The sequence below is a fragment of the Schistocerca nitens genome, chromosome 9 (genome assembly GCF_023898315.1).
Source record: "Schistocerca nitens isolate TAMUIC-IGC-003100 chromosome 9, iqSchNite1.1, whole genome shotgun sequence".
In the NCBI taxonomy this organism is placed as follows: domain Eukaryota; kingdom Metazoa; phylum Arthropoda; class Insecta; order Orthoptera; family Acrididae; genus Schistocerca; species Schistocerca nitens.
In genome coordinates this window covers 350,832,290-350,844,831 of record NC_064622.1, presented here as the reverse complement: position 1 = coordinate 350,844,831, position 12,542 = coordinate 350,832,290, and the positions used below count along the sequence as shown (strand labels likewise).

The window sequence follows — 12,542 nt, the reverse complement described above, 5'->3', positions numbered from 1 at the left end:
GTACTCTTGTCCCTACACACAAAAAATTGTACCAACCCTTTGCAGTTAAACTGTTGTTTCTTTTTTATGTTGTGTATCATACTGTGAATTCAGTGTTATGCGGCATAGCTGCTGTTTTAAAATGTACGGCGGCGGCATCATCGGAATCAAATGCTTTTGGCATTTCTGTTGCAAATTATTTTAAGAGTAAGCCATTGCTGATGAATTTCTGAGCTTTAGGTAATTTTAAGTGTGTGACATAGGACGCAATGAAACTCTCTTCTTAGAGATTCGATTGTTCAGTCAACTCATGTACTTCTTCCTTTAAGTTATTGACAAGAGGACATTGTTCATCATAGGAGTAATGCCTGTGTGTCACTTCACAGAGCAAAAAGAAATACATATTAAACTTTCAGGTTTTTCATCGGAATTATGTACAGAAAGTCCTTTATCTCCCATTCCTCATGACAAACACGCTTTTCAAAAAAAAAAAAATAAATAAAAATAAAAATCCATAGAAATAACCAGAATGAAACTAGAATGATGGCCATAGCAATGAACACAATGACAACTTGAATGATCGTGTGATGTTAAGGAGAGTGAATCTGAACAAAATGCCTAGAGGAAGTGGACTAACAAAACAGTGATGCCTCTTCGAAGTCAAAAAGATGCTGCCCCACTGAATTGCTGATAAGCAAACGAACTGAGGGCTGCTGCTGCACTGTGACGACACTGCCCGAGTAGTGTTCGAGAAGGAAACACTCATTGGAGGGAACTATCTTAAGAGTCACACTGTTCCAGTCCTGCCTTAATCCCTTAACATAAAACCCTGAGTTATCTTGATTTTATTTTGACAGAAACTTAAAATCCCTAGTAAACTTGGGAAACTTGAGAACAGACCTATAAAAAAAAATTTTAAAAAATAATAAAATCCCCACTTATATCCGTTTCAGCACCGACAGTTACATGTCATTTTTGTTGTGCCTATCTGCGACTCAGCATCTCTGCTATATGGTGAGTAGCAACTTTCCCCCTCATGATATTGTTACATTCCGTCCTGGATCTTCCATTGTTTGAATATGAGTTATAAAACTTTGAAGATCACCATTACCAAAATCCTGAGTATACTTGTGCACTGGACTTTGACTAAAATGTCTAGAAACTTTGTCATTTTTTTTAGTTTCTGTATAGTCGTGAAATCTAACCATGTGTACACAATGGTTTCCTGTGAACATAAATTTTGAAGGAGCTGCCTAGAGCACAGCAGATGCATTTATCGTGTATCACTGGCAAGCGTTAGTCACTCAGCTGACAAACTGTTGTCACTTTCAGTTTCTAATGAAATAACATCACTATACATATCGTTTTTCGAAAGCATTCCTAAAGGAAGAGTCTGAGAGTTAGTTTTTCGTTGTGTAAAGGCGATATCTACTGGTAACCTTTTCAAACAAAACACGACAGCCAGGCTACAAATGTACTACCATATGCTCTCTAGCATCCGAACATATAACTACCAGCTCTGAAGCAGATATAAGTGGGGTTTTATATTTCCGAGGGTCTGTCTTTAAGTTGCCTGTGAATACTCGGGATTTTAAGTTCCTGTCAAAATAATAAAAACGAGATAACTCGGCGTTTTAAGTTAAGGGGCTAATGCTGTCGATACACACTATCCTAGCTTTTCAATGGTTTGAGGTAGGTTAAAAAGGAAGGGCACATCATTTGGACCTCCAGAATGAAATAATTTTTTTTTCTATTTCATACTTTTTCAGATTGCTGTGTCAAAATGTGAAATCCAGAATATTTAAATACCATATAATTTTGTACCCTATTCCTGAACTTACATCATTTCCTATTCAGTCACTACTATGATTAATCTTTCTTTTTTTCCTCTGTCATTGTTCTCTTATGACTGTTATTTTACTGTCTGTAAACAAGTTCAGAAGCTGTTGATGAAAACTAAAACACTATCAGATTTTGTATTTAACAAGAATACTGTCAGACTGAGTTAATATATCACACTGTCTTCATGCTGTTTTTTATTAATGGTGTACTACTTTGTTTATTGTGTACAAATTATCTCAATGATCTCTTTTCCTCAGGATTTGGGACTTCAAAGTATCATCAGAAGCAGTAGAGACAGTAAAGCATCACTCAGAGTTCGTGTATGGTTTGGACTTCAATAGCCATGTGGTAGGACAGATTGCGGACTGTGGATGGGACTCGCTTGTTCATGTTTTCAACCCTCGTTCTCTCAGTACCGTGCCATCCATTCCTATAAAGTGAATCATTCCAGTTTTCTTCGTGGTTTTCCTCCTCCTAGAATTTGTTTGTCAGTGCATCATCTGGTACATAGATCCCTGCCTCATATTTAAGTGGAAATAATGTAATAATTAATGAAATTATGAAGTAGGGATGATGGAATTTGATGCCAAAGAAGGTGACCACTCACCTACAATAATGAAGTTCTGAGCCATGAATGTGATCCACACATTAGAGTATGGGTAGATCTATTTTGTTTGAGTCTGCAGAATTACACATGAGCTGTAATAGTAGCTGGTAATGACCAACAACTATGTGCTAATACACCACTGTCTTAAAAACATTCAAGCTACTTTACTTATTATGGTATTGTTTTGCTTGCTAATGAAGTAGTGATACAGCTTTTGAGCATATGTTTTGGAAACTTAACACTCATAAGCTAGATTCACTGCAGTGGCTTTGAATAAAGCAGTCAGAAACTTTTAAGACAAGTTATGTAAGGTTTTCATCCCAAGATCTTTGGTGAATGACTTGACATGTGTATTCTTCCAGATAAAAGTTATAGTACCTGTAGCCTTTTTAAATAAATTCACCAGCAGAAATAGTTTGTGGAGACAAGGAGATTTCTATGAGCTGCCTTAATTATAATGCAAAAACTAAATTGTTTTCTTTGCAACTGTGTACATCACTGTTCATTTTCATCTTAAAATTTGAACATTTATTGTAGTCTGAGCACAGTGCACACAAGATTTTAGACTATTTCAAACTGTGTAATAATAAAATAACCATCAGTCTAATGTTTAATATTTTTCCTTACTCATTTTGTTTAAGTTTACAAACCTTCAAAGTCAGATACATATTTGTATTTACTCGTTGCTGGTCATTCTCTCTAAGTACCAGTGATATGTCACACAAGTTACATTTTTTGGGATTCATATCTCTATTTTAGTCGTTGTAATTGTGCATAACCATGACTTAATTGTTTAAAACAATAAAATAATACTAGTGATCACTTTATTCTTATTCAGTTCTTTTTATTACTCTTTGTGCATGTGGTCATATCTATTCATGACTATAGATTTTTTACTTCATACTGAAGAAGGGAGCGGTTTTTTTAATAAAAAGAAAAGAAAGTAAAAAGTCAACTACTGTATTGATTACTACTAATGGATTCAGGTTTCCATGTTTATCAAATCTCCTAATTAATAAGTACATTGTACAGTTTTGTGCCGTGTATTTATTCAAAGTGAACAGCATGGTGGCATCAATTTTTGTACTTATTCAGTGAGACACTTTTCTCCTTTAAGTGTTATAATATGCAAATGGGAAGATGTCAGTGTCATGTGATTGAAGATGTATGTATATCAACATAACTTCTGAAGTTTTCCAATATTTAATTGCACAAGAAACATTAAATTTTACTTTTACCTACAATATTTCTGTAACTTAATTTATAAATCTATCTGCCATTTACCAGTGCAATATAAATGTTAGCCCCACCTTAAAGACACATGAGTAATAGTGTGATGTAACATTTCACTAAATTAATGCTGGAATTGTTTTGCATCTCTGGATCTTGAGTATGTTTAATAGACCACTTCTTACTTAATAGATGTTATCTCATATTTGGTTTTAGGATTTTTATGGCACTTGACAGGACTTTCACCACTGTTGAAGCTGAGTGTAAGCAAAAACTTATCTTGGTTATCTGTGTTAACGAAGCTGTACAGCCTTTCCATAACTGGAGAGGCTGGTTCAATCAACATTTAACACAAAGACAAGGGCAACTCCTTTATAACAGTATCTAGTAGAGCATTATGAAACAAGGCTGTCTTCATATTTTACAGCTGCATAATTTTAGTTAAATATTTGGCCATACTATTTTTAAAATAATTATTACATAAATGTGGAGAACTTCAGTATGATTAATAACAGAAAAGCCTTGCATGCAAAAGAATCAGAATCTTAGCTTTGCGATGAAAGCATTGAGTCTTAAGATTGTGAGACGATTGCTTTTTTTGGGCGGGGGGAATAGAAAGGAAAATAATTATTTTCCATTGCTTTTGATTGCACATGCTTGCATTTTGAAACTAAGGTTTTAAATAGTTTCAATAGTATGTCACTTTACAGTTGTTGGCCGCCTCCTGCTATGGAAGCAACAGCTTGAGGTTGTTTTTTTGTAGTTCTTTTTTTCTTTAAGGAGTGCAATACATTCTGTAATATGATCTCTACCATCCCTCACCCGAACATAAGCTGTTGAACTAAATAAGCTCTCCTGTCCTCCACAATCTCGAAGTAATCTGCACACATTCCTTACCACATAATGCTGGTTAGAGTTAAGAAACAGAGACATAATTAACCAACTTGCTTAACAGTTGCAAACAAGCAAGTCTAAATCTATCTACAATTTACATAAACAATGACATTTTTTAAATATGGTACATTCCAGTATAACAGCAAGATTTCAACAAATGTATGTTTACCTTCTAATGGGCAATATGGTACCTTGCTATCCACATTACAGGATGCATATTTCCCACATCTGTGTTATAAATGTGATACTGATATTTGTGTCATACACATCCACATCATATGTACCTATGAGGTTAGACGTTTTCTTCATAGTATTTCAATATTATGGTTACAGACAATCCACTACTTATTTATGTTGAAAAAAATCCATTATCATTTTTCTGAGCTGGATATACACAGTAACATTATTTCAGTTTAATATTTAAATACATCCACTAGATTTGACTCATCAAGAATAATTACTATTAGGTTTGAGACCAAGCTACTATTCATCTGTTTTTAATGAATTCATATATTGAACTGCCAGTTTTGTCTCAGAATTGCTGTGTATAGCGTGGTTGAACAAAGCAATATACAATTTCAGAAATGGTTTTTATCCAGTATGGGACATATAATGTACATTTTATTTTCCTTCATTCCCTCATTTAACATTGTTGTTGTTGTTGTTGTTGTTGTTGTGGTCTTCAGTCCTGAGACTGGTTTGATGCAGCTCTCCATGCTACTCTATCCTGTGCAAGCTTCTTCATCTCCCAGTACCTACTGCAACCTACATCCTTCTGAATCTGCTTAGTGTATTCATCTCTTGGTCTCCCTCTACGATTTTTACCCTCCACGCTGCCCTCCAATGCTAAATTTGTGATCCCTTGATGCCTCAAAACATGTCCTACCAACCAATCCCTTATTCTAGTCAAGTTGTGCCACAAACTTCTCTTCTCCCCAATCCTATTCAATAGCTCCTCATTAGTTACGTGATTTACCCACCTTATCTTCAGCATTCTTCTGTAGCACCACATTTCGAAAGCTTCTATTCTCTTCTTGTCCAAACTGGTTATCGTCCATGTTTCACTTCCATACATGGCTACACTCCATACAAATACTTTCAGAAACTACTTCCTGACACTTAAATCTATACTCGATGTTAACAAATTTCTCTTCTTCATTTCATCTGTAACTCTAAGCTCCCTAATGCAGAATAGAAAGAAGTCTGAAGTCATGGATGAAAAGTGTTTACACGTTTTGGAGTTTGTCATCCGGTGAACAAACACTTTGATGCAGTAGCAGCCGTAGCAACATTACTTTCGGGGGTGTTGCCTGCCTTTGCATTGTGTTCTGAAGTTTGTCACACACAATATTTAAGCATTTGTTGCCTACAGAAGCCAGTCTTGAATTGATAGGTGCTTTGAATAAATAACAAAATATGAAACAAGCCTGTCTTCATCACATGTAACAAAATATAGTTACATCACTAATATTTTTATCTGTGGGTTTACTGTGACTGTAACTCTTAGGTTAAAGTTAAAGGATAACCAACTGTCTCTGAGCATTTTATTTTTATTGTTTCTTCAACATCCAACCCACTTCAGAGTTAAAATCTGTTTTCCATCATTGCTGTTTGGTTTTTCCCCTAGTAAGAAACAGAACTAAGACAGCTGCTATTTTGCATTCTGGACTTAATTTAACACAAAAGTAATTGTCAACATAAATTTAGATGTAAATCTTTCTTTTGTTACTGAATTTATGCCATTTCAACCCTTCAGTTGATGATCCAAATGCAGAGGTATTTCACCAGTACATATGCCAAACATTCAGTGGCAGAATGAAGGTATGAACTGAGAATTCACACATATATACATTCAAGTACTTTAGAGATAATTATCTTGCAAAAGTAACAGGTCTTTCACTTTGTCTTTCTTTACGAAGCATGTTAAGCTGAAAACCCGAACTGTAGTTCTAGAAACTGAAATTGAGCAGAGAACGGTGTTGCACATGGTAGGCACAATAAACATAGCGATACTCCCGGCATTGTATGGGAGGAGGCCGGTCTGCCACAACACACACACACACACACACACACACACACACACAGAGAGAGAGAGAGAGAGAGAGAGAGAGAGAGAGAGAGAGAGAGAGAGAGAGAGAGATAATTTCTCTTGCCTCCTCCATGCAGCAGACCATTTGAGGGACTTTAATCAATACCTTTCACTCGCAACAGGTCCAAAGAATTTGTGAGGAAGTAGTAGTGCCTCACAGAATTTGAGTACCGTACAATTAAGTCCCATGGGGGTAGCAGAGATACTGGCGGTAAAACTTCATAGCTCTGCCAGCTTTGTATTTTGAAATACAGTAGGGTTTTTATCTGAAAACACAATTGAAAGTCCGTTATGATGCTAACTTTTCATCCTATTCATTTGTCCAGTACAGGATATCTGAAAATATTTGTCAATAATATGATTTCATTTTTTGCAGTCAAGTTATATTGTTGTTGCATCCACCTTGTTATAAGACATGATCATTTGTTATGCAGTGTTTAAAGGATATGTGATAGAACAAGTGATAATGGCTTTCCGTCAAGAAATTACTTGGCAGAGAAATTTAAGTTTATATTATGTGAAACATAAAATTGTTCCTTATTCTGTACCTTTGGGGAGGTACAGATCACTGCTTTGACGTCATTACATGAGAAAGGTGGATAATCCCTTTGAAAGTGACAAAGGAAAGCTTCATAAATGGCAATCTGAGCAGAATACTCAGCAGCATGTAGCAACAAAACAATGGAAGGGTTCTTCCACACATTGTCAGTAATTACAATCTTCAGTTTCTTACTAATTTAAATTTGTTTACCTTTTGATATCATTCTTGGAATATTTTTAGCAGCACAAGGCAGGATGTCATATAAAACTTGCAAAACAACTGTGTCATGTACATACACTATTTTATTTATTCTTGTGTTACAGAATTATTAATAATATTTATGTTTAGAATATATTGCGTGTTTCCTAGTTTTTCAGTTTTAACATCTGGAGTACTTACAGCACAGATCTGTTAAAAAATGTAGCTTTTATGAATTACAAAGATAACTAGATAATTACACAGTTGTAGTGCATTATAATCATTTGAAGTGCATACAAAATTAATAACATCAAACTGACTTATTGTCTCCTGAACTAAGTATTTTTAAAACTGAAGTTGCTTCATTACTGTAGTGTCTTAGGTTCTTTGAACATGTTCATGGTTTATAAGTAATGGTTCATAAACCATATAAGTTCATATATAAACTGAACTGACTTCATAAGATTTTCATTGTAGCAAATTAAGAGTGTCAGGATGACAAGGACAGAGACTACAGAAAATTTGTGGAATAAGTGAAAAGAATTTTGAAGTCTATTTCCATTACAGAAATCCACAAAACTTAAGACTTGGTAACAGAAGTTTTATTTATTGTTAAATGATATTGTTAATTTTTAATGTTGATTTAAAGGTCCACACACACTAATTCCATAAGACTGTTATTGTGTTTTTATTGTTTTTGTAACTACAGAAGTTTATGGGGTTATGCAACTAATGAATCCGAATTATTTGTGTAGAAAATTTGTATAGACTGAAATTGTTGATTGAAATAAAATAGTACAATTAATAATGAAATTTATTTTCATTCTCTACACAATTTCTCATCTATTGTGTTGTCTCCTTTCCCCACACTTTTTTTTTTCTGCACATATAGCTTAACATGTGACCTACATATGTACAATTACAATCAATCAGGGTAAGTTTTTGCCAGTCAGGGTATCTTTGAACTATGTATTACTTTTGTTTCAAATGGCTGCTGCTCCACCAACTTCCATTATTTTGTACTAAAAGTGTCAGTTTGATTACCTTTGTGACTTCTAGTTAGTATTTCAGTCATCTTTTCAACTTCCTACAAGCTCTTAGGCTTGTGGTTATCCTTTAATTATATTGGTTGCAAAGAGATGTCCTTACAACAAATGATTTAAGCTGAATAATTCCAGGTCTAGTTAATTAGTAACATGTCCTATGGATCATTTAGAACGATAGATCTTAATGGTGTGGAATGAGTCATTATGCATTCACATCGCAAATTAATTTGTATGTGGGTTGACCCAGAAGTAAAGTTCCCTCTATTTTTACAAATGGACATCTGTTTATTCTCATAGAAATTTACGTAGTTACAAAGAAGAAACTTAGCTCTATATTTCTACATAATTTCCATTTTTTTCTGTTTATTTTTGTAGATGGTGCTCCAATTCCTGTATCCCCATTTGTAGAACTCTGGCACCTACCCATTGAGGAAGAATTTCATTTCTTCTTTGACTTAATTGTCGCTCTGGGAGCATTGGCCAGGCAAGTATGATAATTGCTAGGCACAAGGTCCAAACTGTAAGTTGGGTGGAGCATGATACTCCAACCAAAGTTTGTCAAAAGTTCCTGGGTGTGGCAGAACACGTGAGGTCAGGTGTTATCGTGAAGCAGCTTCACACCTTCTGTCAGTCGTCCTCTCCACCTGATTTTTCATAGTGTGTCGCAATGACTGTCTGAATTGTTTATTGCCCCACGTTCCATGAAATCAGTCACCAGTATCCCCTTATGATCCCAAAACACTGACCATGAAGCAGCACGAGTTTGTTTGAATTCATTTGTGACTGGTGACCCCGAGTGATACCTTTGCTTGGATTTTTCTTTCGTTTCGGAAGTGAAACGAAACACACATTTCATCTCCTGTAACAATGGAGTCCAACAATCCTTCCTTATGTTCTTGACACTTTTGAAGAAACTGGTGAGCACAGTGAAGGCATTTCTCCTTGGGTTCTGCTATCAGCATATGCGGTACCCACTGAGCACTACACTTGTGATACCTCAATTTTTACATCAAAGCTCTTTCAACTTTACTGTAAGAACTCCTATGAATCCGAGAAACAAGCTCATGGATGGTGACCCATTTCGAAAGGCTTCACATCGGACCATCTTGATAACCATTTCCGAAACTGAAGGTCTTCCACTTAAACTCCCTGCACCATTTTTAGACATGTTGAAAGGACATATACTTGTGTCAACTGATGACGAATATCTATGGGTGAAGTCCCTTTCGTGTGCAGAAACTGAATTACAGAGCGAATCTTGCACGTGAAAGGATCAACAATGGGCACCTCCATCGCAGATGGCTGCTGAGCTAATACTGGCTATGCAGCGAAGTGCGGCTGGTTGGAATCGGGAATGGGGAAACAGCCGCACACAGCAGTCTTGAAGATTTTGCCTAGCACCTTCCCACGCATCTGGAGCTCTTTGGGAACCTTACTTCTGGATTAGCCCTCGTACCTATGGTACGTTCTAAGTGTTTGCAAACAGAAAAAAGAATATACAGATGTAAGGTAGTAATTCGTATCCACCAACTTTTACACGTAACAATAAAAGAAATTATTCTACAGGATAGAAGGAGTTGTGAAGGAGAAACTTTCTCAGTTTGTTATCAATCTGTACTTTGCTGTCTGTCAGACATTTTGTATTATTTGGTAAATGATTAAAAAGTTCTGTTGCACCATTGTACCCCTTTTTGTGATAAAGACAACCTTATTGTGGAGTAGTGAATGTAAATTTTCCTTCTAGTATTGTAATTATGTACCTCATTGGGTGTCTTGAACTGTAGTGGATTATTGACAGCAAACTTCATGAGGGAATAAATATACTGTGAAGCAGTAGTCAGAATGCCCATCTCCTTAAACAGACGTCTACAAGATGATTGGGGATGAGCACTACATATTATTCTCACAGCACGTTTTTGCACAATGAAGATTTTCTTTCTTAAAGATGAGTCACCCCAGAAGATTATTCCATATGATGTTATTGAATGAAAATATGTCAGCTTACCAGTTTGTATCTTCCAAGATTTGCAATGATTTTAAGTGCAAATCTGGCTGAACTAAGTTGTTTTAGGAGTTCCAACATTTATTTTTTCCAATTTAAATTCTCATCGTATAGACCCCTAAGAATTTCGAAGTTCCCACCCTATTTATTATTTCCTCACCGTGTGTTACACTTATCATTGGTGTAGTACCTCTTGATTTGCGAAACTGATTATGGTGGGTCTTTCTAAAATTGAGGGTGAGACCATTCACAGAAAACCAGTCAATTACACTGCTAAGAACTTTACCATTTCTTCTGTTTCTGTACATATGCTTGGAGTGATTACACTAGCAGTATCATCTGCAAAAAGCAATAATTCTGCTTGCTATATATTAGATGGAAGATCTTTTATATACAGTGTGAGTTAGGAGGAAAGGTACGTGCTTTGCGACATGATAGTATTAGTGATTCTGAACAATAATCTTCATGTGGACATATGCCCTATCGCGAATGGTTTCCGCGATATAACACTTTTAATATCACTTTTGTATATTTAACGTTAGTAACACGAAAACTGCACACTCCAATGAAAACCTGTCTCAGTACACAATTAAACTAAATTAAATTTACTACAAAAAAGGTCTTTTTTTTTTTTTTTTGTCTAGGACTAACAGTTTGTGCGCAGAAATCACAGGAATACTGAAAATCTCGCGCCGCACATGCGCTGTAACTTAGGTACATTTTGTAGGCCAGTTTGAGGTAGTTTTCTGACTTGATAGACCACAAGCGTCCTGTATGAAAATGTTCGTCTCAACTTCCCCTATATTACTGTGATACATTGTAAACAATGACAATGAATAATACATCAAATAAATAGAAATGTACATTAAAAGTGTTCTCTCCCGGAAACCATTCGGAATAGGGCACATGTCCACATCAATTTTTTTTTTGTTCAGAATCAGTCAAAACATGCACCTTTCCTCCTGACTCACCCTGTATATACACTCCTGGAAATGGAAAAAAGAACACATTGACACCGGTGTGTCAGACCCACCATACTTGCTCCGGACACTGCGAGAGGGCTGTACAAGCAATGATCACACGCACGGCACAGCGGACACACCAGGAACCGCGGTGTTGGCCGTCGAATGGCGCTAGCTGCGCAGCATTTGTGCCCCGCCGCCGTCAGTGTCAGCCAGTTTGCCGTGGCATACGGAGCTCCATCGCAGTCTTTAACACTGGTAGCATGCCGCGACAGCGTGGACGTGAACCGTATGTGCAGTTGACGGACTTTGAGCGAGGGCGTATAGTGGGCATGCGGGAGGCCGGGTGGACGTACCGCCGAATTGCTCAACACGTGGGGCGTGAGGTCTCCACAGTACATCGATGTTGTCGCCAGTGGTCGGCGGAAGGTGCACGTGCCCGTCGACCTGGGACCGGACCGCAGCGACGCACGGATGCACGCCAAGACCGTAGGATCCTACGCAGTGCCGTAGGGGACCGCACCGCCAATTCCCAGCAAATTAGGGACACTGTTGCTACTGGGGTATCGGCGAGGACCATTCGCAACCGTCTCCATGAAGCTGGGCTACGGTCCCGCACACCGTTAGGCCGTCTTCCGCTCACGCCCCAACATCGTGCAGCCCGCCTCCAGTGGTGTCGCGACAGGCGTGAATGGAGGGACGAATGGAGACGTGTCGTCTTCAGCGATGAGAGTCGCTTCTGCCTTGGTGCCAATGATGGTCGTATGCGTGTTTGGCGCCGTGCAGGTGAGCGCCACAATCAGGACTGCATACGACCGAGGCACACAGGGCCAACACCCGGCATCATGGTGTGGGGAGCGATCTCCTACACTGGCCGTACACCACTGGTGATCGTCGAGGGGACACTGAATAGTGCACGGTACATCCAAACCGTCATCGAACCCATCGTTCTACCATTCCTAGACCGGCAAGGGAACTTGCTGTTCCAACAGGACAATGCACGTCCGCATGTATCCCGTGCCACCCAACGTGCTCTAGAAGGTGTAAGTCAACTACCCTGGCCAGCAAGATCTCCGGATCTGTCCCCCATTGAGCATGTTTGGGACTGGATGAAGCGTCGTCTCACGCGGTCTGCACGTCCGGCACGAACGC

At 37.7% G+C, this 12,542-nt stretch overlaps 1 protein-coding gene across 3 annotated transcripts in view; it reads left to right on the top strand.

The window, feature by feature from the left end:
* Positions 1-8,187, top strand: part of LOC126203270 (peroxisomal targeting signal 2 receptor) — a 56,493-nt gene extending 48,306 nt beyond the window's left edge. For all 3 annotated transcript variants that reach the window (XM_049937525.1, XM_049937524.1, XM_049937523.1), the window contains one exon: positions 2,079-8,187. In XM_049937525.1, the coding sequence (XP_049793482.1) occupies positions 2,079-2,262 (184 nt within the window). In that variant the 3' untranslated portion in view covers positions 2,263-8,187. The remainder of the gene's footprint in view (positions 1-2,078) is intronic.
* Positions 8,188-12,542: the final 4,355 nt, after the last annotated feature.